We start from the raw sequence: 24,400 nt of genomic DNA on the forward strand, positions 1-24,400 counted from the left end.
AAAGGCATCCAGTCCCTTCTTAAATTTTAGTAATGAATTATTCATTACATCACACGGCAGAGAGTTCCATAGTCTCACTGCTGTTACAGTAAAGAATCCACATCTGTTATGCTTAAACTTTCTTTCCTCCAGACGTAGTGGATGCCCCTGTCTCAGGTCTAAGAATAAAAAGATCATTAGAAAGGTCTTTGTACTGTCCCCTCATATATTTATACAGTGCCTTGTGAAAATATTCGGCCCCCTTGAACTTTTCAGCCTTTTCCCACATATGCTTCAAATATAAAGATACCAAATGTAAATTTTTGGTGAAGAATCAACAACAAGTGGAACACAATTGTGAAGTTGAATGAAATTTATTGGTTATTTTACATTTTTGTGGAAATTCAAAAACTGAAAAGTGGGGCGTGCAATATTATTCGGCCCCTTTACTTTCAGTGCAGCAAACTCACTCCAGAAGTTCATTGTGGATCTCTGAATGATCCAATGTTGTCCTAAATGCCTAATGATGATAAATATAATCCACCTGTGTGTAATCAAGTCTCTGTATAAATGCACCTGCTCTGTGATAGTCTCAGGGTTCTGTTTGAAGCACAGAGAGCATCATGAAGACCAAGGAACACAACAGGCAAGTCCGTGATACTGTTGTGAAGTTTAAAGCCGGATTTGGATACAAAATGATTTCCAAACTTTAAACATCACAAGGAGCACTGTGCAAGCGATCATATTGAAATGGAAGGAGTATCATATCACTGCAAATCTACCAAGACCCGGCCGTCCCTCTAAACTTTCATCTCAATCAAGGAGAAGACTGATCAGAGATGCAGCCAAGAAGCCCATGATCACTCTGGATGAACTGCAGAGATCTACAGCTGAGGTGGGACAGTCTGTTAATAGGACAACAATCAGTCGTACACTGCACAAATCTGGCCTTTATGGTAGAGTGGCAAGAAGAAAGCCATTTCTCAAAGATATCCATAAAGAGTGTTGTTTAGAGTTTGCAACAAGCCACCTGGGAGATGCACCAAACATGTGGAAGAAGGTGCTCTGGTCAGATGAAACCAAAATCGAACTTTTTGGCAACAATGCCAAACGATATGTTTGGGGTTAAAGCAACACAGCTCATCACCCTGAACACACCATCCCCACTGTCAAACATGGTGGTGGCAGCATCATGGTTTGGGCCTGCTTTTCTTCAGCAGGGACAGGGAAGATGGTTAAAATTGATGGGAAGATGGATGGAGCCAAATACAGGACCATTCTTGAAGAAAACCTGTTGTAGTCTGCAAAAGACCTGAGACTGGGACGGAGATTTGTCTTCCAACAAGACAATGATCCCAAACATAAAGCAAAATCTACAATGGAATGGTTCACAAATAAACGTATCCAGGTGTTAGAATGGCCAAGTCAAAGTCCAGACCTCAATCCAATCGAGAATCTGTGGAAAGAGCTGAAAACTGCTGTTCACAAACGATCTCCATCAAACCTCAGTGAGCTCGAGCAGTTTGCCAAGGAAGAATGGGCAAGAATTTCAGTCTCTCGATGTACAAAACTGATAGAGACATACCCCAAGCAACTTGCAGCTGTAATCGCAGCAAAAGGTGGCGCAACAAAGTATTAAGTTAAAGGGGCCAAATAATATTGCACGCCCCACTTCTCAGTTTTTGAATTTCCACAAAAATTTAAAATAACCAATAAATTTCGTTCAACTTCACAATTGTGTTCCACTTGTTGGTTCTTCACCAAAAATGTACATTTGGTATCTTTATGTTTGAAGCATGATATGTGGGAAAAGGTTGAAAAGTTCAGGGGGGCCGAATACTTTCGCAAGGCACTGTACATTGTAATAAGATCACCCGTTAGCCTTCGTTTTTCCAAACTAAATAACCCCAAGTGTAATAACCTATCTTGGTATTGCAGACCCCCAGGCCTCTAATAACCTTGGTCGCTCTTCTCTGCACCCGCTCCAGTTCAGCTATGTCTTTCTTATACACCGGAGACCAGAACTGTGCACAGTATTCTAAGTGTGGTCGCACTAGTGACTTGTATAGAGGTAAAATTATGTTCTCCTCATGAGCATCTATGCCTCTTTTAATGCATCTCATTATTTTATTTGCATTTGCAGCAGCTGCCTGACACTGGCCACTGAATATACACCTCGTACACACACGGCTCCACTCCGTACACCTCGTACACACACGTGGATCCGCTCCGTACACTTTGTACACACGGCTCTGCTCCGTACACCTCGCAAACACACTGCTCTGCTACATCCACCCTGTAAACCCCTCCTGACCCCACACAGAAACTTCCCCTCATCCAGCACCAGGACAACCAGCACAGCAGAGTCCTGCATACACTGAGGCCCCTGATCATGTGACCCCTGACTCCTCCCCTCCTGTGACCTCATCACAGGTCCTGTGCGCACAGAACAGCCATATATGTGGTGTGCGGCTCTGCAGGTGGAGGTAGGTGCTGGAGATTCCCCATTACTGGGCGGGGGCAGGGGGCAGTAACCCCTCCATCCCCGGAGATAGTGCCCCCAGCTCTGCCATGTGTATATGTACAGTAATAGGACGCTGGCTGTGCTCATGTATACAGGGGAGGGCGCTCTGGTTTGGGGACAGATGATGGAGATTACAGGGAATGGAAATGTCGGGTTTTTCTCTCCATAGAAATCTGGAGAAACTGTAATTTCCCTAGTTTTGGCTGTAATAGTTTAGAATAAAGGGATTTCCCATGAAATGTCTGTGGCGTCGGTCCTGTACTGAGGACACTGATCCTGGTGGTGGGAGAAGAGCCCGATTTATATTACAGTGGATCTCCGGACTTTGATGGCCTCTGCTTAATATTGGACACAATGTCTGATCAGTTGTTTCCAGTGTCCTTAGGTTCGGAATATCTAAATTTAAACAGCCCGGCCGAATTTCGGCCCTTTTTCTCTCCCAATAGACATACAGTACAGGCCAAAAGTTTGGAGACACCTTCTCATTTAAAGATTTTTCTGTATTTTCATGACTATGAAAATTGTACAATGAGAGCGTTTAGCACATAAAAAAGGCCAATTTTATGTGTACCTGGTAGCCACTTTACAGCATCTCTCTTATACCAGGTCCTACGATTTCCTTCCTCACTGAGAATAAACGTCTCCATCTGAGTGGGTGCCTATGAAAACCTCTTGTGAGACTACCATTCTCTCTCTCTGTGGAGGGGTAATGGACCTGCTGTAATTAAAACACCTGTGACTAGAAGGCGGAGTGCTGTGATTCACACTGAATCACAACTATGAATTAACACATGTGGAATTATATACTTAACAAAAAAGTGTGAAACAACTGAAATTACAGTGGGGCAAAAAAGTATTTAGTCAGTCAGCAATAGTGCAAGTTCCACCACTTAAAAAGATGAGAGGCGTCTGTAATTTACATCATAGGTAGACCTCAACTATGGGAGACAAACTGAGAATAAAAAATCCAGAAAATCACATTGTCTGTTTTTTTATCATTTTATTTGCATATTCTGGTGGAAAATAAGTATTTGGTCAGAAACAAACAATCAAGATTTCTGGCTCTCACAGACCTGTAAGTTGTAACTTCTTCTTTAAGAGTCTCCTCTTTCCTCCACTCATTACCTGTAGTAATGGCACCTGTTTAAACTTGTTATCAGTATAAAAAGACACCTGTGCACACCCTCAAACAGTCTGACTCCAAACTCCACTATGGTGAAGACCAAAGAGCTGTCAAAGGACACCAGAAACAAAATTGTAGCCCTGCACCAGGCTGGGAAGACTGAATCTGCAATAGCCAACCAGCTTGGAGTGAAGAAATCAACAGTGGGAGCAATAATTAGAAAATGGATGACATTCAAGACCACTGATAATCTCCCTCGATCTGGGGCTCCACGCAAAATCCCACCCCGTGGGGTCAGAATGATCACAAGAACGGTGAGCAAAAATCCCAGAACCACACGGGGGGACCTAGTGAATGAACTGCAGAGAGCTGGGACCAATGTAACAAGGCCTACCATAAGTAACACACTACGCCACCATGGACTCAGATCCTGCAGTGCCAGACGTGTCCCACTGCTTAAGCCAGTACATGTCCGGGCCCGTCTGAAGTTTGCTAGAGAGCATTTGGATGATCCAGAGGAGTTTTGGGAGAATGTCCTATGGTCTGATGAAACCAAACTGGAACTGTTTGGTAGAAACACAACTTGTCGTGTTTGGAGGAAAAAGAATACTGAGTTGCATCCATCAAACACCATACCTACTGTAAAGCATGGTGGTGGAAACATCATGCTTTGGGGCTGTTTCTCTGCAAAGGGGCCAGGACGACTGATCCGGGTACGTGAAAGAAGGAATGGGGCCATGTATCGTGAGATTTTGAGTGCAAACCTCCTTCCATCAGCAAGGGCATTGAAGATTAAACGTGGCTGGGTCTTTCAACATGACAATGATCCAAAGCACACTGCCAGGGCAACGAAGGAGTGGCTTCGTAAGAAGCATTTCAAGGTTCTGGAGTGGCCTAGCCAGTCTCCAGATCTCAACCCTATAGAAAACCTTTGGAGGGAGTTGAAAGTCCGTGTTGCCAAGCGAAAAGCCAAAAACATCACTGATCTAGAGGAGATCTGCATGGAGGAATGGGCCAACATACCAACAACAGTGTGTGGCAACCTTGTGAAGACTTACAGAAAACGTTTGACCTCTGTCATTGCCAACAAAGGATATATTACAAAGTATTGAGATGAAATTTTGTTTCTGACCAAATACTTATTTTCCACCATAATATGCAAATAAAATGATAAAAAAACAGACAATGTGATTTTCTGGATTTTTTTTCTCAGTTTGTCTCCCATAGTTGAGATCTACCTATGATGTAAATTACAGACGCCTCTCATCTTTTTAAGTGGTGGAACTTGCACTATTGCTGACTGACTAAATACTTTTTTGCCCCACTGTATGTCTTATATTCTAGGTTCTTCAAAGTTGCCACCTTTTGCTTTGATGACTGCTTTGCACACTCTTGGCATTCTCTTGATGAGCTTCTAGAGGTAGTCACCAGGAATGGTTATCAATTCACAGGTGTGCTCTGTCAGGTTTAATAAGTGGGATTTCCTGCCTAATATATGGGGTTGGGACCATCAGTTGTGTTGAGTAGAAGTCTGGTGGATACACAGCTGATAGTCCTACTGAATAGACTGTTAGAATTTCTATTATGGCAAGAAAAAAGTAGCTAAGTAAAGAAAAATGAGTGGCCATCATTACTTTAAGAAATGAAGGTCAGTCAGTCCAAAAAATTGGGGAAACTTTGAAAGTGTCCCCAAGTGCAGTGGCAAAAACCATCAAGCGCTACAAAGAAACTGGCTCACATGAGGACCGCCCCAGGAAAGGAAGACCAAGAGTCACCTCTGTTTCTGAGGATAAGTTTATCCGATTCACCAGCCTCAGAAATTGCAGGTTAACAGCAGCTCAGCTTAGAGACCAGGTCAATGCCACACAGAGTTCTAGCAGCAGACACATCTCTATGACAATTGTTAAGAGGAAACTTTGTGCAGCAGGCCTTCATGGTAAAATAGCTGCTGGGAAACCATTGCTAAGCACAGGCATCAAGCAGAAGAGACTTGTTTGGGCTAAAGAACACAAGGAATGGACATTAGACCAGTGGAAATCTGTGCTTTGGTCTGATGAGTCCAAATTTGAGATCTTTGGTTCCAACCACCGTGTCTTTGTGCGACGCAGAAAAGGTGAACGGATGGAGTCTACATGCCTGGTTCCCACCGTGAAGCATGGAGGAGGAGGTGTGATGGATTGGGGGTGCTTTGCTGGTGACACTGTTGGGGATTTATTCAAAATTTAAGGCATACTGAACCAGCATGGCTACCACAGCATCTTGCAGCGTCATGCTATTCCATCCGGTTTGCGTTTAGTTGAACCATTATTTATTTTTTAACAGGACAATGACCCCAAACACACCTCCAGGCTGTGTAAGGGCTATTTGACCAAGAAGGAGCGTGATGGGGTGCTATGCCAGATGACCTGGCCTCCACAGTCACCAGACCTGAACCCAATCGAGATGGTTTGGGGTGAGCTGGACCGCAGAGTGAAGGCAAAAGGGCCAACAAGTGCTAAGCATCTCTGGGAACTCCTTCAAGATTGTTGGAAGACCATTCCCGGTGACTACCTCTTGAAGCTCATCAAGAGAATGCCAAGAGTGTGCAAAGCAGTCATCAAAGCAAAAGGTGGCTACTTTGAAGAACCTAGAATATAAGACATAATTTCAGTTGTTTCACACTTTTTTATTAAGTATATAATTCCACATGTGTTAATTCATAGTTTTGATGCCTTCAGTGTGAATGTACAATTTTCATAGTCATGAAAATACAGAAAAATCTTTAAATGAGGTGTGTCCAAACTTTTGGTCTGTACTGTATGAGTGTCCAACTACCCAAACTGCAGGCTTACGGACTCCTGAAAGAGACGAGGTGTGTTACTTGAGCAAATCAGGTCTTATATACCTGGCAAAGCATGCAGATTTCCAGCGACCCATTCTCTGCACTTCTACCTCCGATACACCAGCTTTAGCTGCTTCAGTGGCGGCCCCTATTTGGAAGGAATGTGTCCCATATTCCTTTGGATTGACGTCGACCGCTTCTAAGCACTGTTTAAAAATTGCATGAAACTGATATTTAGTAAGAGGGGACACGTCCGTGTGTGAGAGAAAGAATCTGCTTGTATGTCTTATTACCATATAGCGTCTGACTATTTTTAGTGGGCATACATCTAATGAATTCACGAGGACCTACGTCCCTCTACCGGCGGGATCACATTTGGATTTGGCTCAGTTGCGGAGCTACACGCCTCCAGAAACTGTAGAGCGGTTTGAAGTCCTCTCTGGTCTTATTGAGATGTTTAACCCCCAAAGCTTTTTTCAGTTTTGCATTTTCGTTTTTCTCTCCCCTCCTTCCCAGAGCCATAACTTTTTTGTTTTTCTGTAAATATGGCCATGAGAGGGCTTATTTTTGGATGGACGAGTTGTACTTTTGAACAACACCATTGGTTTTACCATGTCGTGTACTAGAAAATGGTAAAAAAAAATTCCAACTGCCTTGAAATTGCAAAAAAAAAGTGCAATCCCACACTTGTTTTTTGTTTAGCTTTTTTGCTAGGTTCACTAAATGCTAAAACTGATCTGCCATTATGATTCTCCAGATCATTACGAGTTCATAGACACCAAAAATGTCTAGCTTGTTCATTATTTAAGTGGTGAAAAAAAATTCCAAAAGTTGCTTAAAAAAACAATGGCGCCATTTTGATACAAAGTAAGGTAGTCAGTGTACAGCTTGTGTAACAGCTGTAGTGCAGGGGTATCCACACTGTGCAGTGATGAGGCAGTGACCCAGCAAAATTCAAAGCAAAATGTGTTTTAATGTCCAACTCACAGAAAATACACAGCACTCGATAACTTCTGGATCGCAGCCGGGAAACAAAACAGTCCACATCCGAGGCTTCAATACAAAAAGTAAAACTTATATATTATATGGAGTAATTACAAACAAAGTGATCTATTTCAAGTGTTTATTTATGTTAATGTTGATGATTATGGCATGCAGCCAATGAAAACCCGTGACTGCTTCTGGTTTCATTACTTCAAGAGCCACCACCCACAGACGTATCCAGGACATGGGCTACAAGTGTCGCATTCCTTGTGTCAAACCACTCATGACCAAGAGACAAGGCCAGAAGCGTCTTACCTAGGCCAAGGAGAAAAATAACTGGATTGTTGCTCAGTGGTCCAAGGTGTTGTTTTCAGATGAAAGTAAATTTTGCATTTCATTTGGAAATCAAGGTCCCAGAGTCTGGAGGAAGTGTGGAGAGGCACACAATCCAAGCTACTTGAGGTCTAGTGTGAAGTTTCCACAATCAGTGATGGTTTGGGGAGCCATGTCATCTGCTGGTGTAGGTCCACTGTGTTTTACCAAGATCAAAGTAAGCACAGCCGTCTACCAGGAAATTTTAGAGCACTTTATGCTTCCCTCTGCCGAGCACTTTATGCTTCCCTCTGCCGAAAAGCTTTTTGGAGATGGAAATTTAATTCTCCAGCAGGATTTGGCACCTGTCCACACTTCCAAAAGTACCAATACCTGGTTTAAAAACAACAGTATCACTGTGCTTGATTGGCCAGCAAACTCGTCTGACCTTAACCCCATTGAGAATCTATGGGATATTGTCAAGAGGAAGATGAGAGACACCAGACCCAACAATGCAGACGAGCTGAAGGCTGCTATCAAAGCAACCTGGGCTTCCATAACATCTAAGCAGTGCCACAGGCTGATGGCCTCCATGCCAAGCCTCACTGATGCAGTAATTGATGCAAATGGAGCCTCAACCAAGTATTGAGTGCATTTACGGAACATACAATTCAGTAGGCCAACATTTCGGATTTTAAAATCATTTTTAAAGCTGGTGTTATAAAATATTCTAATTTACTGAGATAATGAATTTTTGGTTTTCAATTGCTGTAAGCCATGATCATCAACATTAACAGAAATAAACTCTTGAAATAGATCACTCTGTTTGTAATGACTCTATATAATATATGAGATTCAATTTTTGTATTGAAGAACTGAAATAAATTTGATATTCTAATTTTGTGAGAAGCACCTGTATATGCAGCATCACCTGTGCAATAACCATTGGTTGTAGTGGTCATGTAAAGATGCTTTGATCTCAAATATGGAGGATTTACATTGGCAAGATTTTTAGCTCATGTTCCAGACCATGCAAAGAGACTACAGCATTTACATGTTATCTCCTTATATGTTTCCCCTTATCTCCAGTAATTGAATTATTACATGGGAACTTAATGATGTTGCATCTTTTTCCCATTCAGGTCCCTACTATATTGGATCTTCTCAGTGGAGATCTTCCATATAAGAGAATTTTCCTGATTGACCCGTCAAGGATGGATAGGAACAGGGACAAGATGGTGGAGAAGATATTACACCTCACCCTAGAGATCCTCTTTCGGCTTACTGGAGAGGTGAGAGATTCTGATGACGTCACATTACATCATTCTTATCTATGGGAATAACAGATGGACAGAACTGGAGAGGTGAGGACTCTAGAAATGTCTCTAGTGTAATTTATTAATTGTCTCTTCATAACCAGGATTACACAGTAATTAAGAAGACCTCTAGTGAGTGCTGTCAAACCGATGAGTCTGAGGGATGGGGAAGACACCTGAGACCAATCACGGGGCCTCCACCTCACCCCCTGATACATGAGGACATCAATGACCAGAAGATCCTAGAAATCACCTACAGGATGATTGAACTGCTGACTGGAGAGGTGAGATTGCTGGGACATTATACAGTAACGTTATGAAGGGATTAGGGCGATGATGATATCATTGTATGTGTCAGGTTCCTATAAGGTGTCAGGATGTCACCGTCTATTTCTCCATGGAGGAGTGGGAGTATTTAGAAGGACACAAAGATCTGTACCAGGACGTAATGATGGAGGTTCCCCAGCCCTTCACATCACCAGGTAATAGGACTAAATACACATGTACTATAATTATCTGTATTTTAAGAATGAATTCAGTCCCTGTATGTGTTTCCTCTAGTTCTATCCAGTCTATCCAGTAAGAGGACAACACCAGAGAGATGTCACCATCTTCTTCCACTGGACTGTAAACAAGAAAATCCCATTGTTCCTCAAGATCATCATGTAGATGGAGAGAAGGTGTCATGAAATCTTCCCTATGATATGTAGACAGCTGTGAAGTAGAGATGAGCGAATTCTAACTATATGCAATTTGCTTCACACAAAGTACTTACAATTTTGGCCACTGTTTCATACATTGTAGGAGATTTGATCAGCCAGGGAAGGATCAGATGAAGTCGGATAGAGGTGGACAGGCATTCCAATAATATATTTGCAGCATTCACATCCAATCAGCGTGCCTAGTTAGATGAGAGACACTGGCAATAAGAATGTGTGAGCAGAGGATAAAAAGGACTCAAGTCAATCATAACAGAACGATGTTACCTCTGACAGTGCCACCATCAGTTTGATTCAGAGTTTTACACATTCCTCCTCTTTCAACACCATAATGGTTAATCTTTTCTAATGCTGTATGGTTAGTAGTGCTTTTGGCAATGGTAGCCATGTTGATAAGGGCACTGACATTGGCTGACAATGTACTGGCGTTTCAGGTATGAGAATTATTTTCTGTGTTGCCAAAGTACCAATCTATTACAGTCTGCAGCAAGAGACCATGTGAATTCTACTGCAATTTTTTTAAATGCATGTGCTCCGCTGCAATGGAGGAAACCTAGCTTCCACGATTTTTCAAAGTAAGACATTCCTTCGGAAACTGTGAGTGATACATGGAATTGTTGTTGTGCATCAATTACAATCAGGTAAAGTGCAATGATTTGAATGATAAAAATTCACCACTTAGGCTTCTTTCACACTTCAGTTGTTTGGCGTCAGTCTGCTCCGACATAGTGACGGATTGACGGATCCGTCACAATTGTTGAGAAAACGGTTCTAACGGATCCGTTTTTTTGATGGATCAGTTACTTGGGGGTTGTCTGGGAAAAGTATCTACTTTTTGGAGCATGCGCAATTGAAAAAGCAGATTGGGGCGACGGATCCGCCGAAATGACGGTCGCGGATCCATCGCGAACCGCCATTTCGGCGCAGACAAAAAACGTTATAATGTCCGTCAATGTCTAGACAACGTCCGCCAAATTTCGACGGATCCGTCGCATGGCGGATGGAACGGACGACCATCAGCCACAATCCGTCGCTAATGCATGTCTATGGGAAAATAGCAGATCCGCCAAAAAAAAATGGCGGATCCGTTATTTGAGGAAAATGGCGGTTTCAGACTGACGCCAAAAGACTGAAGTGTGAAAGAGGCCTAAAGCAGACCATGTGGTGACACCTCTACGTTTTGCGTACTGGGTCTGATTCCATATCAGTCAGTGCCTTTGGACCTTATTCACATCATCCTCAATAGACATCTCACAGTATCCTACCACAAGGAGGTTAGATGATCAGGCTACAAGGGTTGAGAAATAGTTCTTGTTGCAGTATCGGGAGGCACTTATTTCACATCCTCTCAAGTTTGTTAAGATGGATATCTCCCCATCCCCAGCAACAACAGGGAAGAACATTGCATCCACTCACCCCCTTAGATGTAGAAAAGGTCCCAGTGTTTGGCTCACCGACAACTACAACTGGGCAACTTAGTAAGCGACAATGGCAGAAACATTGGCTAGGTTTGGACAAAATAACACATATCCCAGATATGATACACATCCTCAATTTGTGCAACATTTTTTTACACAAATATACCCTTGGGAAGAAGATGGTGCTCAAGGACAAGAGAGTGTGTGGGCATTCAATCATTCGTATGTGGCAAACAACGTCCTCTAGGATTTAGAGACAGATCAGTGTGACTTAACACTGGCTGACTTGTGACGTTGCGTCAAAATGAAATCAACACTGCATATTGTGTCTGTCTGAGCAAAGTAAGCCTTTGGAGTGACTGAAAATATAGCTCAAGAAACTGGAGCGTATGTGACATTGTTATCTGCCATTGACAGGTGATGAGGGATGCATTATAATTACTGAGGCCCTTCAAAGAAGCTGCTAAGCTTATTGAATTGGAAAAAACACTGAGAAGGATGCAACAAGGAATGGAATAAGAATAGAAACTTTCGAACTTATCCTACTGCCCTTAGTGACCATCATAATCATATTAGAAAACATGCTGATAAAAATGCAACAAGGGATGAAGGAAGAACTGGTAAATTTATACTGTCGCCCTGCGTCTGTTAGGTTTCCATGGTGCTTTCTCATGGCTTTTTCATGGACCACAATGCATGGGCCTACAACCGTTGTTTCACATTGTTCTATAATTGTTTTTAATACTTTCTTGGGGCTTTCTTTGGGGTGTGTTTGGAAAGAAAATATTAAATATGATGATCATTATTAGCATTTCATCATCTTTATTATTTTTGGATTTTGTAAGCATATAATTATGTAATACCCCCTGGTTAGCCCCTGTGCTGGTTTGGGCCCAAAATGATTACATTTTTTCCTACACAAATCCATCACTTCTGTGGGCACAGAACTCTGGTGTATGGCATTTCATACTTGACCTACATCAAATATTTTGAACTGTGACGAAGCACCACTACAACAAGGCAAGGTGTTACTGGCATCTCCAAGTTTTGCAGATTAGAACACCTATGCAGAATTGGATTTCTGCCCAGGGCAAGTAACAAAAAAGGCTATATTGTTATTTTCTGTTACTACCTCACCGGATTGAAGAGAGTAATCGATCAAGAAAGCAAACTTGGATTCTAATTTATCTATGATCTGTTCACCATGGTGGCAGTGACACCCAAATAAATGGTCACCATCAAGGCCCCTGCCTTGCTTTCATTATTTATAAAATACATTGTAAGGCTTGGCCTGGACCAAAGACCGAGCCAAGTGAATTTTGCCTACGCAGGAAATTTCAGTCATTCTTCTGGACTTTCGGGTAGTGACAGAACGGTTTGTCTTATCATAAAAAATGGATCGTTATTTTAAAAAGTCTTATCAGTTAGATTTGTCATGAAACAAACTTTTTTTTTTTTTTTTTACCCCTGATTATATCCATTTACTCATAGCCATATATTAGGTCACTTTCACATTACTAGGGTTATATTTGCATTAAAAAGCTTTAAAGGGGTTCTAGTAGATGCCGGAGTGTCATACACAATTTTCAGGGTAATTGGAGGCTTTAGAGTACTTTCGACTTGAAAGTTGCTCTGAAAGTGGAATTTCCTGGGAAAATTTGGCAAAGCTGACAAATTCGAATTTCAAAAGATTCTCTCATCTCTACTATGAAGGTCTTTTGTTCAGTTTTTTTATCCACCAGTATTACATGTTTTATACTTGTGTAATGAGAACGGTGGAGATGGCAAGATTAGAGCTGATCATAGATGTGACTTCTCCATCTGTCTGTGACTTTTACAATATTTGTTTCAGGGTGAAGATCTGACCCATATTACTACTACAGACACATATGTGAGGTGTGATGAGTGGTGTAAAAAGGAGATTCCTACACATAATCATCCAGGTGAGTAGTAACCATTAGTGATGAGCGAGTATACTCGTTGCTCGGGTTTTCTCGAGCAAGCTCGGGAGGTCTCTGAGTATTAATGACTGCTCGGAGATTTATTTTTCATCCCGGCAGCTGAATGATTAACAGCTATTAGCCAGCTTGATTACATGTGGGGATTCCCTAGCAACCAGGCAACCCCCACATGTACTCAACCTGGCTAATAGCTGTAAATCATTCAGCTACTGGGATGAAAACTAAATCTCCGAACACTAACAAATACTCGGAGATCACCTGAGCATTCTCGGGAAAACCCAAGCAATGAGTATACTCGCTCATCACTAGTAACCATATATAGTCACATGACTGAGGCTGAATTTACTTAAAGGGAATCTGTCACCTCATTTTATTCGGACTCCCATGACAGCACCACGAGAGAGGGGATCCGCCCCTTTAGGAACAGGAAACCCACAGATACAAAAGGGCGGCACCTCTCCCATGCATCAGTTGGTTTCCTGTTCCTAACGGGACGGGATCCTGCAGATTTCAAAAGGATCCCAGGCCGGCCGGCCGACTCAGGTAGCGAGGGGGTCTCCTACCTCGGCCGGTGCGGGGTTCCTGGTAGATGTCGCAATGGTCCTGGCAGGGCTGCATGTGGCGACATTCCAGCAGGGAGCAGCCACCGGTGGTGTCCTGTCTCCGGGCCAGCGCCGGGTGAGTATGTCCCCTGGGTCTCCTCCTTCTGTGGTGGCTGGGGTCTCAGGTATGGGGCGGTGCTCGGGGGCGCCATCCGGGAGTGATGCGGCTCTGTCCGGCGTCCTCGCCGCTCTGTGCGCCGATACTGAAGCGCTGGGAGCCCGGGTGACGCCGGGGGAGGAGTCGGCGGTCACTTCCGGGTTTCCGGGGTCCTGCGCATGCGCAGTGAATCCAAGATGGCGGCGCCCACCGGTAATAGCGTCGCCGGCGTTCTGAGCCCCAGGGCTTGCCGCCTGCACCAGGGGGAGGCCGAAAGAAGTAATCAGGGGAGCGCTAGGCACAGCTGCTGACCGGAGGAGGGGTTATAAAAGGAACTCCGGATCGTGATCCCTTGCTTCTGGCCTCATATGGTGAAGATGGAGGACGAGCACGTGCAGTTGCTGCAAGAGGTGTCCCAGAAGCCCAAAGGGAAGGATCGCGACAGGAGGAGTAGTGAGTCTGGCCACAAAAGCACCTCCAGACAGGGGTCTGGAGCATCAGCCAGTGGAAATCCCCCTCGTATTCCGGTACTTTTTCTTTGGGCAGCGCTGGTAAGTGATCTTCGTGAAAGTTCACCCAGTGACACGATTCCCCTCATATGTTCCATTATAGGGGAAGAAATGTGCCGGGAAGGCGAAACACAGGGAATGTGGCATCTGCGGGGTTCCCCTACCTGATTCGTGCCCTAAAAAATTATGTGGGCCCTGTATCCAGCAGACGGTGAGGTCTCAGGAAAGGGGTGAGGGGGAGAGCATTATATCTACAGGGATTAGATTGCTTTACTTACCCCCCTCAGGTAGCGGAGGAATCCCTTACTATGACCACCAGCTTGAAGGAAATGATCAGGATGGAGGTCAGACAATCCTTAAAGGATCTTTCTCAAGGAGGAAGCTCTAAGTCCAAAGCTCCGTTACTCTCCGATTCTTCAGTGGAAGAGGATAAGGAGGAAGTTTTTTCCGGTTCAGCTGCGTCATCCTCTTCCTCGGATGAGGACACCGCCCGCTTCTGTCTACCCCTTGAACGAGTGGATAAGCTGGTTAAGGCGGTCAGAGGAACGATGGGCATAACGGAACCGAGACCCCAACTTTCCAAGGAGGAAATTATGTTCAGTGGGTTGGAGCAGAAAAAACGGAGAGTCTTCCCGCTCAATGAGAAAATCCAGGATCTCATCAATAAAGAATGGAAAAAACCTGAAAGAAAGGGTTCCTTACCTCCAGCGCAGAAGCGCAGATATCCATTCGATGATCCTGCAGTCACCAACTGGGAAAAAGCCCCTAAGTTGGACGCGGCAATAGCCAAAGTGGCAAAACGGGCCTCTCTCCCTTTTGAGGACATGGGGACCCTTAAGGACCCCCTTGATAGAAAAGCGGACACCTTTCTAAAAAGTACCTGGGAGATGGCGGCCGGTTCTTTAAGGCCTGCGGTGGCTTCAACCTGTACAGCCAGATCAATGATGGTCTGGTTGGAACAGTTAGAGACTCAGTTAAAAGAAGGTGCATCAAGGGATTCTATTTTAACTGCCTTACCACTGATCCAAGAAGCGGCTGCTTTCTTATCAGATGCATCTATTGACTCTGTCAAAATGGCTGCTAGAGCAGCAGGTCTCTCGAATGCGGCCAGGAGGGCTCTTTGGCTGAAATGTTGGCCAGGCGATATACAATCAAGGTCAAAACTCTGCATCATTCCTTGTAAAGGGGAGTACCTATTCGGGCCCACCTTAGACGAACTCCTAGAGAAGGCGGGAGATGACAAAAAGAAGTTCCCCAATCTGCTGGGGTCCTACCGTCGTCCCTTTAATAAAAGAAGGTTCGGTCGCGGAGGGAAGCGTACCTTTTCACCTTCAAGGGATCGGTCTAGGTGGGATGACAGACGTAGACGAGGTACGGGATATATGTTCCGTCGTTCCTCAAAAGAAAGGAAGAAGGAGGACAAATGACTAGGAGCCCCGGTGGGGGGTAGACTTTTACATTTTGGTTCAGAATGGTCAGAGATCACGAATAGTATCTGGGTGCAAGATACTATTTCTCGGGGTCTTACTCTTGAGTTCTGCCATACCCCACGGGATAAGTTTATGTTGACTCCATTGCGTTCTAATCCCCTAGAGCAATCTGCTCTGGAAGAAGAGGTGTGGTCTCTCTGTTCAAAAAATGTCCTTACACAGGTTCCAGAGGCTGATAGAGGGAAAGGTTTCTATTCTCCCTTGTTTCTTATTCAGAAGCCCGACAACACGTATAGAACCATCATAAATCTCAGACATCTTAACAGTTATTTGGTTAAACATACCTTTAAAATGGAGTCCATCAGCTCGACAATAAAGATACTGTTCAAAAACTGCTTTATGGTGGTAGTCGATTTAAAGGATGCCTATTACCACGTACCTATTCATGTGGATTTCCAGCAGTTTTTGAGGGTAGCAGTGTTAATGGGAGGAGTTGTTTATCATTTTCAGTACAGGGCTCTTCCTTTCGGTATAACATCAGCCCCTAGAGCATTCACAAAAATAGTGGCGGAAGTGATGGCTCACTTGCGAGAATCTAATGTCCTTATTGTCCCATACCTTGATGATTTCCTCATAGTAGGTAACTCTGTAGAACACTGTTTGTCCCAACTGGAGCTAACTAGAGTTAAGTTGGAACGCCTGGGCTGGATAATTAATTTTGAAAAATCTCGGTTACAGCCTCAAAAAATTCAGAAGTTTCTGGGCCTATTACTAGATTCAACTACACAACAGTGTTATCTTCCAGAAAATAAATTAACTCAGATTCAGCATCAAGTTCTAAAAGCAGTTAATACACCCTCTATGACCCTGCGGCAAGCTATGTCCCTGTTGGGGTCCCTCACATCGTGCATTCCAGCGGTAAGGTGGGCACACTTTCACACTAGATCCCTCCAAAAAGAGATTTTGGTTAAGGATAGGATCTTGAGGGGTGTATTAGAGGAAAAAATAACGCTTGAACCAGCGACTCTCAAATCCCTAAATTGGTGGCTGGATAGGGATAACTTGTCAGCAGGCGTTCCCTGGATGATAGATGTGTCCCGGGTTGTGACTACGGATGCCAGCTCCTCAGGTTGGGGGGCTCACATGAATGACATTGTAGTGCAAGGCCAATGGGAACCATACTCAACGTCCTCTTCCAATCAGAGAGAATTATTAGCAATCGAGTTGTCGGTTAAAAACCTCCTCATGTATCTACAGGGCCACCACGTCAGGATCCTCTCAGACAACCGGGTGGCAGTCTCCTATATAAATCATCAAGGAGGGACACGCTCCGAGGCTCTGATGCAGATCACAGATCGTCTCCTCCGGGTGGCAGAAGAGAATTTACAATCTTTGACTGCTCTGCACATCACAGGAAAAGACAACATAAAAGCGGACTTTCTCAGCCGCAATGTCCTAAAGCAAGGAGAATGGTCTCTAAATGGAGACATCTTCAGACAGATTGTCCGTTTGTGGGGTCGACCGGTGGTGGACCTATTCGCCACAAGGGAGAACAAAAAAGTAAAAAACTTTTGTTCCTTAAATCCCAGGGAAAATCCACTGGCAGTGGACGCATTCCTCATAAAATGGGATTTTTCTCTGGCCTACGCCTTCCCGCCACTGAACCTGCTACCTCTAGTGGTGAGGAAAGTCAGAGAAGATCGGGCGAGACTCATTCTGATTGCTCCCTTTTGGCCCAGGAGAACCTGGTTTTCATGGCTCAGGATGATGTCAGTGGGCGATCCCTGGGTACTCCCAGACATCCCAAATTTGCTTTCCCAGGGGCCGATACTCCATCCACAAGTAAAGGGACTTCATTTGACGGCTTGGAGTTTGAGCGGTCATTGTTAGAAAATAAAGGCTTCTCTCCTAAATTAGTCGATACCCTTTTAAGAAGTAGAAAGCCGATAACAACAAGAATCTACTCCAGAACCTGGAGAAAGTTCTTAACTTCCTCAAAATTTAATATTAATGATGGTGTACCAATACGTCAAATATTGGAATTTTTGCAAAGAGGGTTAGAGTTAAAACTCTCTACAAGCACATTAAGGGTACAAGTTTCAGCACTTGGAGCCCTGTTCTCATGTAACATTGCGGGTAACTACTGGGTGTCGAGGTTCATTAAGGCGGTCGGCAGAATTAGACCACTGTATAGAAACAAAATGGTACCATGGGATTTAAATCTGGTCCTTTCTTCTTTGACAAAACCCCCTTTTGAGCCGTTGAATGAAGCCTCAGTCAGGATGTTATCTCTCAAAACAGCTTTCCTAGTAGCTATAACATCAGCTCGCAGGATAGGAGACATCCAGGCACTCTCTAGACTTCCCCCGTATATAGAATTTCTCCAGGATAGAGTTATCCTTAGACCGGACCCAGCCTACTTACCAAAAGTAGTATCCCAGTTTCACAGATCGCAGGAGATAGTTTTACCTTCGTTTATCCCTAATCCTTCTAACCCTAAAGAAAGTGAGCTCCATACCTTAGATGTCAGGAGATGCCTTCTTCAATATATCTCGGTCACTAATGATTGGAAGAAGGATAATGCACTATTCCTGTCCTACCAAGGTCCAAGGAAAGGGGCTAGAGCATCTAAATACATATTAGCGAAATGGATTAGGGAGGCTATCTCTCTCGCTTACACGACAGGTGGGGGTCCAGCTCCGCAGAATCTGAGGGCACATTCCACCCGAGCCATGGCGTCATCCTGGGCAGAGAGGTCTGGAGTGTCGGTCGACCAGATATGTAAGGCGGCCACATGGTCATCCCCTTCTACCTTCTTTAAGCACTATAGGTTAGACTTGGGGTTCTCCTCAGATCTCACCTTCGGGTTAAGGGTGCTACAGGCTGTGGTCCCTCCCTAAAAATGGCTTACATCTCTGTAAATCTCTCGTGGTGCTGTCATGGGAGTCCGAATAAAGCATTAAGCTACTTACGGGTAGCGGCATTTTTCGGAGGCCCATGACAGCACCCTTAGTTCCCTCCCTTTTCACGTGGGGTTGCACATCCTGGGTTTATAATCAACCAAATAATTTAAAGAAGGAATGTTATCTTCTCACGTGTATTACTTTATTAAAAGTCATTGTGTTTAATTGTATGCAATTTTGTGTTTGCTTGTCATTAACTGCGGTTAGTCCTCTCAGGCTCTGTAATCCAACTGATGCATGGGAGAGGTGCCGCCCTTTTGTATCTGTGGGTTTCCTGTTCCTAAAGGGGCGGATCCCCTCTCTCGTGGTGCTGTCATGGGCCTCCGAAAAATGCCGCTACCCGTAAGTAGCTTAATGCTTTTTGCATATAAGATGCGACCACCACCATCTGTAATGCTGTAGATAAGCCCCCGATGTAACCTGAAAGATAAGAAAAACAAGTTAGATTATACACACCCAGGGGTGGTCCTGGTGCGGTCCGGTCCGATGGGTGTCGCAGTCTGGCGCCTCCCATCTTCATGCAATGATGTCCTCTTCCTTGCTTCCTGTCGCGGCACCTGCACAGGCGTACGTTATCTGCCCTCTTGAGGGCATAGCAAAGTACTGCAGTGCGCAGGTGCCGGGAAAGGTACTGCCCCTGGGTGAGTATAATCTAACTTGTTTTTCTTATATTTCAGGTTACATCGGGGGCTTATCTACAGCATTACAGAATGCTGTAGATAAGCCCCTGATGGCGGTGGCCAAAGCTTATATCCGAAAAATGAGGTGACAGATTCCCTTTAAAAGAAAAATTGAAATTTTACACAGAACGTATTTATTACTATGCTAAAACCCCTTTTAAGAGCCACTCTGGCATCATTTATTGGATTAATCACATCCTAAAGATGCTTCTTCTAATTTCTCTTAATATTTCCTAAGTGACCCTACCCCTAACAGTTTTATTTCTAACAGGCGACTGTATCAGGAACACAGAAATGCAAGAGATGTATTTTGATTTTAAAGCAGAAGATCATGATTTTATACAAGACATTTATGAAGAACGTACCATTAACTCAGCTATACCGTCAGCCTTTGACAGCAAAGATCTATCAAATGAATCTATTAAAAATATCCTATCTCCTGATTCATCACAGACTGTTCTAGAAAATAAAAATAGAGCTCACCCAGGGAAGAAGCAATATTCATGTTCAGAATGTGGGAAATATTTTAACCAGAAAAGTCATCTTGTTACACATCAAAAAATCCACACAGGGGAGAAGCCATTTTTATGCCCAGAATGTGGGAAATGTTTTGTAGGAAAATCACAGCTTGCTCAGCATTGGAAAACTCACACGGGAGAGAAGCCATTTTCATGCTTAGAATGTGGAAGAAGTTTTACAGTTAAAGCAAATCTTGCTAGACATGAGAGAATTCACACAGGGGAGAAGCCATTTTCTTGTTTGGAATGTGGAAGATGTTTTACAATAAAAGCAAGTCTTATTAAGCATCAAATAATTCATACAGACGTGAAGCCATTTTCATGTTCGGAATGTGGGAAATGTTTTAAACTGAAATCTGATCTTGTTACACATCAGAGGCTTCACACGGGGGAGAAGCCATATTCATGTACAGATTGTGAGAAAAGTTATAGTGTTAAATTAAATCTTGTTAAACATAAACAAATTCACAAAACAGAAAAGCCATTTTTATGTTCAGAATGTGGGAAACGTTTTACATGTAAAGCAAATCTTGTTACACATCAGATAATTCATACAGGGGAGAAGCCATTTTCATGCTCAGAATGTGGAAGAGGTTTTACAGTAAAATCAAATCTTATTACACATCAGAGAATTCATACAGGGCAGAAGCCGTTTTCATGTTCAGACTGTGGGAAATGCTATAGATTTAAGCCAAATCTTATTACTCATCAGAGAATTCATACAGGGGAGAAACCATTTTCATGTTTAGAATGTGGGAAATGTTTTAGATATAAATCAAATCTTGTTACACACCAGAAAATTCATACAGGGCAGAAGTCATTTTTATGTCAAGAATGTGGAAAATGTTTTACCCATAAATCCTATCTTGTTACACATCAGGGAACTCACACAGGGCAGAAGCCATATTCATGTTCAGAATGTGGGAAAAGTTTTACTCGGACATCCAGTCTTGTTGACCACCAAAAAACTCACAGAGGAGAGAAGCCATATTCATGTTCACAATGTGGGAAATGTTTTGTACACAAAAAATATCTTATTAAGCATCACAAAACTCACAAAGGGAAATAGCCACTCTTTTTCTTTGAATATATTTCACTGATCAGTAGGTCAAGAAAACAAGTAGCACATCTATATATCAGCCAAGTGAATAGATAACATCACATTCATATATATATATAACTGCATCTCAATACTTGTTGTTTCTAATTGTTAATAAAAGTTTTAAAACTGAAATGCATTAGTTTAAACTATCTTTTTTCGCTTCCTTAACAATAGAGATGAGGCTTTTTGTACAAGTAGCCAGAGGAGAATTATATCATGGATTTCAGACTTTGTAGAATTTGTCAGGTCACTTTTTGTTTGTGAAAAATGAACCTTTTGTTGGGGAATAATCGTATTAACTGCATTATGTGAAAATTTAGAAAACTTTTTATCCATCTAATTGCTATAGTTATGTACTTGAAAATATTGCCCCACAAAAAGATCCGTAAAATCAGTAGTATGTTTTTTAGCATTTCAACACTTATGCTGCTACTGTATAGATAGGACTCAAGCTTTTTAGGATTGACAAGTGGCTGTGGCAGGTTATCTAGGAACCAATTTAGAAAGAGTAGTAAAAAAGACTTGGCACCCAGTGTGGCAGTAATTGAACAAAGTTTTAATGGCAATTCAGACCCTAAATCTGGACATTCATCAGAAACTGTAAAATAACTTGGAGAGAAGAATTTTCCCTATGGCAGATGAAGGAAAAGAATGTACGGTAATACTTTTCATTTCACCTGGAGCTATAAAGTTAAAGGGATACTCCATATGTGATAACTTGAGTATTTGTACAACATTTGTAGACCATTCACAAGAGCACCACTCCATTCTGATGGGGAAATTAGAGCTCTGTTCTTGAGATTTCTGGAAAGGCGACATGGCTGCCTTTCCAATAAAATCCAGTTGATTCTGGGCTCTCAAACACGTACCCTCATTCTGAGCCCCACTGTGCCTAACGGACAGTAAGCAGCCAAATGTTTGGCTTTATTGTAGTGGGGAGAGAGCACTTAGTAATTTACAGGGTGTGTCGTCAGATGCACAAACTGGGCACAAAGTATGAGGGCGCTACAATATATTGGGGGGGCGCTACACTGCATAGGGGCACTAAACTGGCATATTTGTAATTCTCCAGAAAAAAAACAGGCATGCATGTTTCAAAATCATCACTGCCACCGTAGATGAATTAATTGATAGGTGCAATTTCTACAATGAGGTCACTTTGGGGTTTTTCTCCTGTTATGGCACCTTAGGGGCATGGCAAATGCCACTCGCAAACCAGCTAAACTAGCTAAATCTGTGCTTCAAAAGCCAAATAGCGCTCCTTCCTTCTCAGCCCTGACATGTGGCCTAAGGCTGAGGTCACACTGCGTTATGGCAGTCCGTTAGACGGACTGCGTTGCACCGCGGCATAACGCGGTGTAATGCAGTCCACTAACGCTGCTATTAACCCCTATTATCAGGCGCATCCCCAACGCATGCCATAATCGACATGCGCTAGCGATGTGCCGTCATTCAGTGACGATGCCTCGGACGCGGGCTGCAGCGTCTGAGGCTCCGTCACCGCTAGCACAGATGAATCATCTGCGCTAGCAGTATAGCATAACGCGATGGCATGTATGCTATAGCGTTAACGCAGCCCGTCAATGCTATGCATTGAACGGGCTGCTTTAACGCAGTATGAACCTGGCCTAACAGTTATTTCTGATGATGTGGGCATCACAACGTTTGGGAGAATTTGTGCAATAAATGGTGGGGTCCAGTTTCACCTATTAACACTTCTGTACCCCAAAAATTTGCAGCAAAACCCAAAAATTTAATTTTTACCACTAAAATATCATATTTCCACATCTCAATGTTATAAAATTCTGTGAGGCACCTTATGGGTTTAAATACTCTCTACACCCCTAGATGAATTCCTTAGGCAGTGAAGTTTCCAATATGGGGTCGCCTGGGTAGGTTTTGCTGTTTTGGCACCTCAGGATCTCAACTAATGGAACCCACAATCTATTTAAACGGAATGTGCTTTCTAAAAGTCAAATAGCGCTCCTTATCATCCAATCCCTGCCGTGTGCTCAAACAGTAGTGTACAACCACATATGGGGTACCGCCACATTTGGGATAAATTTCACAACAAATTGTGGAGTCCAATTTCTTCCATTACCCCTTGTCTAAATTATAAGGCCGGCGTCACACTCGGCGTAAGACAATACGGTCCGTTTTTTACGTCCGTACTACGGCCGTAATACGGAGAAATGTTCCCAAAATAGTGATCCGTAGTCAGGGTGTGTCAGCGTATTTTGCGCATGGCATGCTCCGTATGTAATCCGTATGGCATCCGTACTGCGAGATTTTCGCGCAGGCTTGCAAAACCGACATCTAATGGATTTATGTGCTCAAATGTTAGGGAAAACATATATACAGTATATATATATATATATATATATATATATATGTCATTGAGACACATATATATATATTCTGTATTTATATTTCATTCTGCGCGATATCTGTGAAAAGCCGGTAATTCAATTGCCGGCTTTTCATTTCTCCTGCACAAACCCGACAGGATATGAGACATGGTTTACATACAGTAAACCATCTCATATCCCCATTTTTTTTGCATATTCCACACTACTAATGTTAGTAGTGTGTATGTGCAAAATTTCAGCGCTGTAGCTGCTGAAATAAAGGGTTAAATGGCGGAAAAAATTGGCGTGGGCTCCCGCGCAATTTTCTCCGCCAGAGTGGTAAAGCCAGTGACTGACGGCAGATATTAATAGCCAGGAGAGGGTCCATGGTTATTGGCCCCCCCCCCGTGGCTAAAAACCTCTGCCCCCAGCCACCCCAGAAAAGGCACATCTGGAAGATGCGCCTATTCTGGCACTTGGCCACTCTCTTCCCACTCCCTGTAGCGGTGGGATATGGGGTAATGAAGGGTTAATGCCACCTTGCTATTGTAAGGTGACATTAAGCCAGATTAATAATGGAGAGGCGTCAATTATTTTTTCCGCCATTTAACCCTTTATTTCAGCAGCTATAGCGCTGAAATTTTGCACATACACACTACTAACATTAGTAGTGTGGAATATGCAAAAAAAAGGGGGATATGAGATGGTTTACTGTATGAAAACCATGTCTCATATCCTGTCGGGTTTGTGCAGGAGAAATGAAAAGCCGGCAATTGAATTACCGACTTTTCACTAACACCGCTGCGTATTTCTCGCAAGTCACACTGCAGGTCCGTGTGGAATCCGTATTTTTCTTGCCCCCATAGACATTAGCGATTTTTTTACGCAATACGCTGACAAACGCAGCATGCTGCGATTTTGTACGGCCGTAAAAAGCCGTATAATACTGAACCGTAATATACGGCTAATAGGAGCAGCCCCATTGAGAATAATT

The 24,400-nt window shown here is 43.3% G+C and overlaps 1 protein-coding gene across 1 annotated transcript; it reads left to right on the forward strand.

Moving 5' to 3' along the window:
* Positions 1–2,402: 2,402 nt before the first annotated feature.
* On the forward strand, positions 2,403–21,187 carry LOC143766153 (uncharacterized). The gene is made up of 7 exons (XM_077253618.1): positions 2,403–2,465; positions 8,886–9,035; positions 9,164–9,343; positions 9,418–9,541; positions 9,621–9,739; positions 13,049–13,139; positions 19,710–21,187. The coding sequence occupies exons 1-7, from the start codon at positions 2,439–2,441 to the stop codon at positions 21,023–21,025; spliced, it is 2,007 nt and encodes a 668-aa protein (XP_077109733.1). The 5' UTR covers positions 2,403–2,438; the 3' UTR covers positions 21,026–21,187.
* The last annotated feature ends 3,213 nt before the right edge of the window (positions 21,188–24,400 follow it).

Source organism: Ranitomeya variabilis, chromosome 4 (genome assembly GCF_051348905.1).
Source record: "Ranitomeya variabilis isolate aRanVar5 chromosome 4, aRanVar5.hap1, whole genome shotgun sequence".
Lineage (NCBI taxonomy): Eukaryota > Metazoa > Chordata > Amphibia > Anura > Dendrobatidae > Ranitomeya > Ranitomeya variabilis.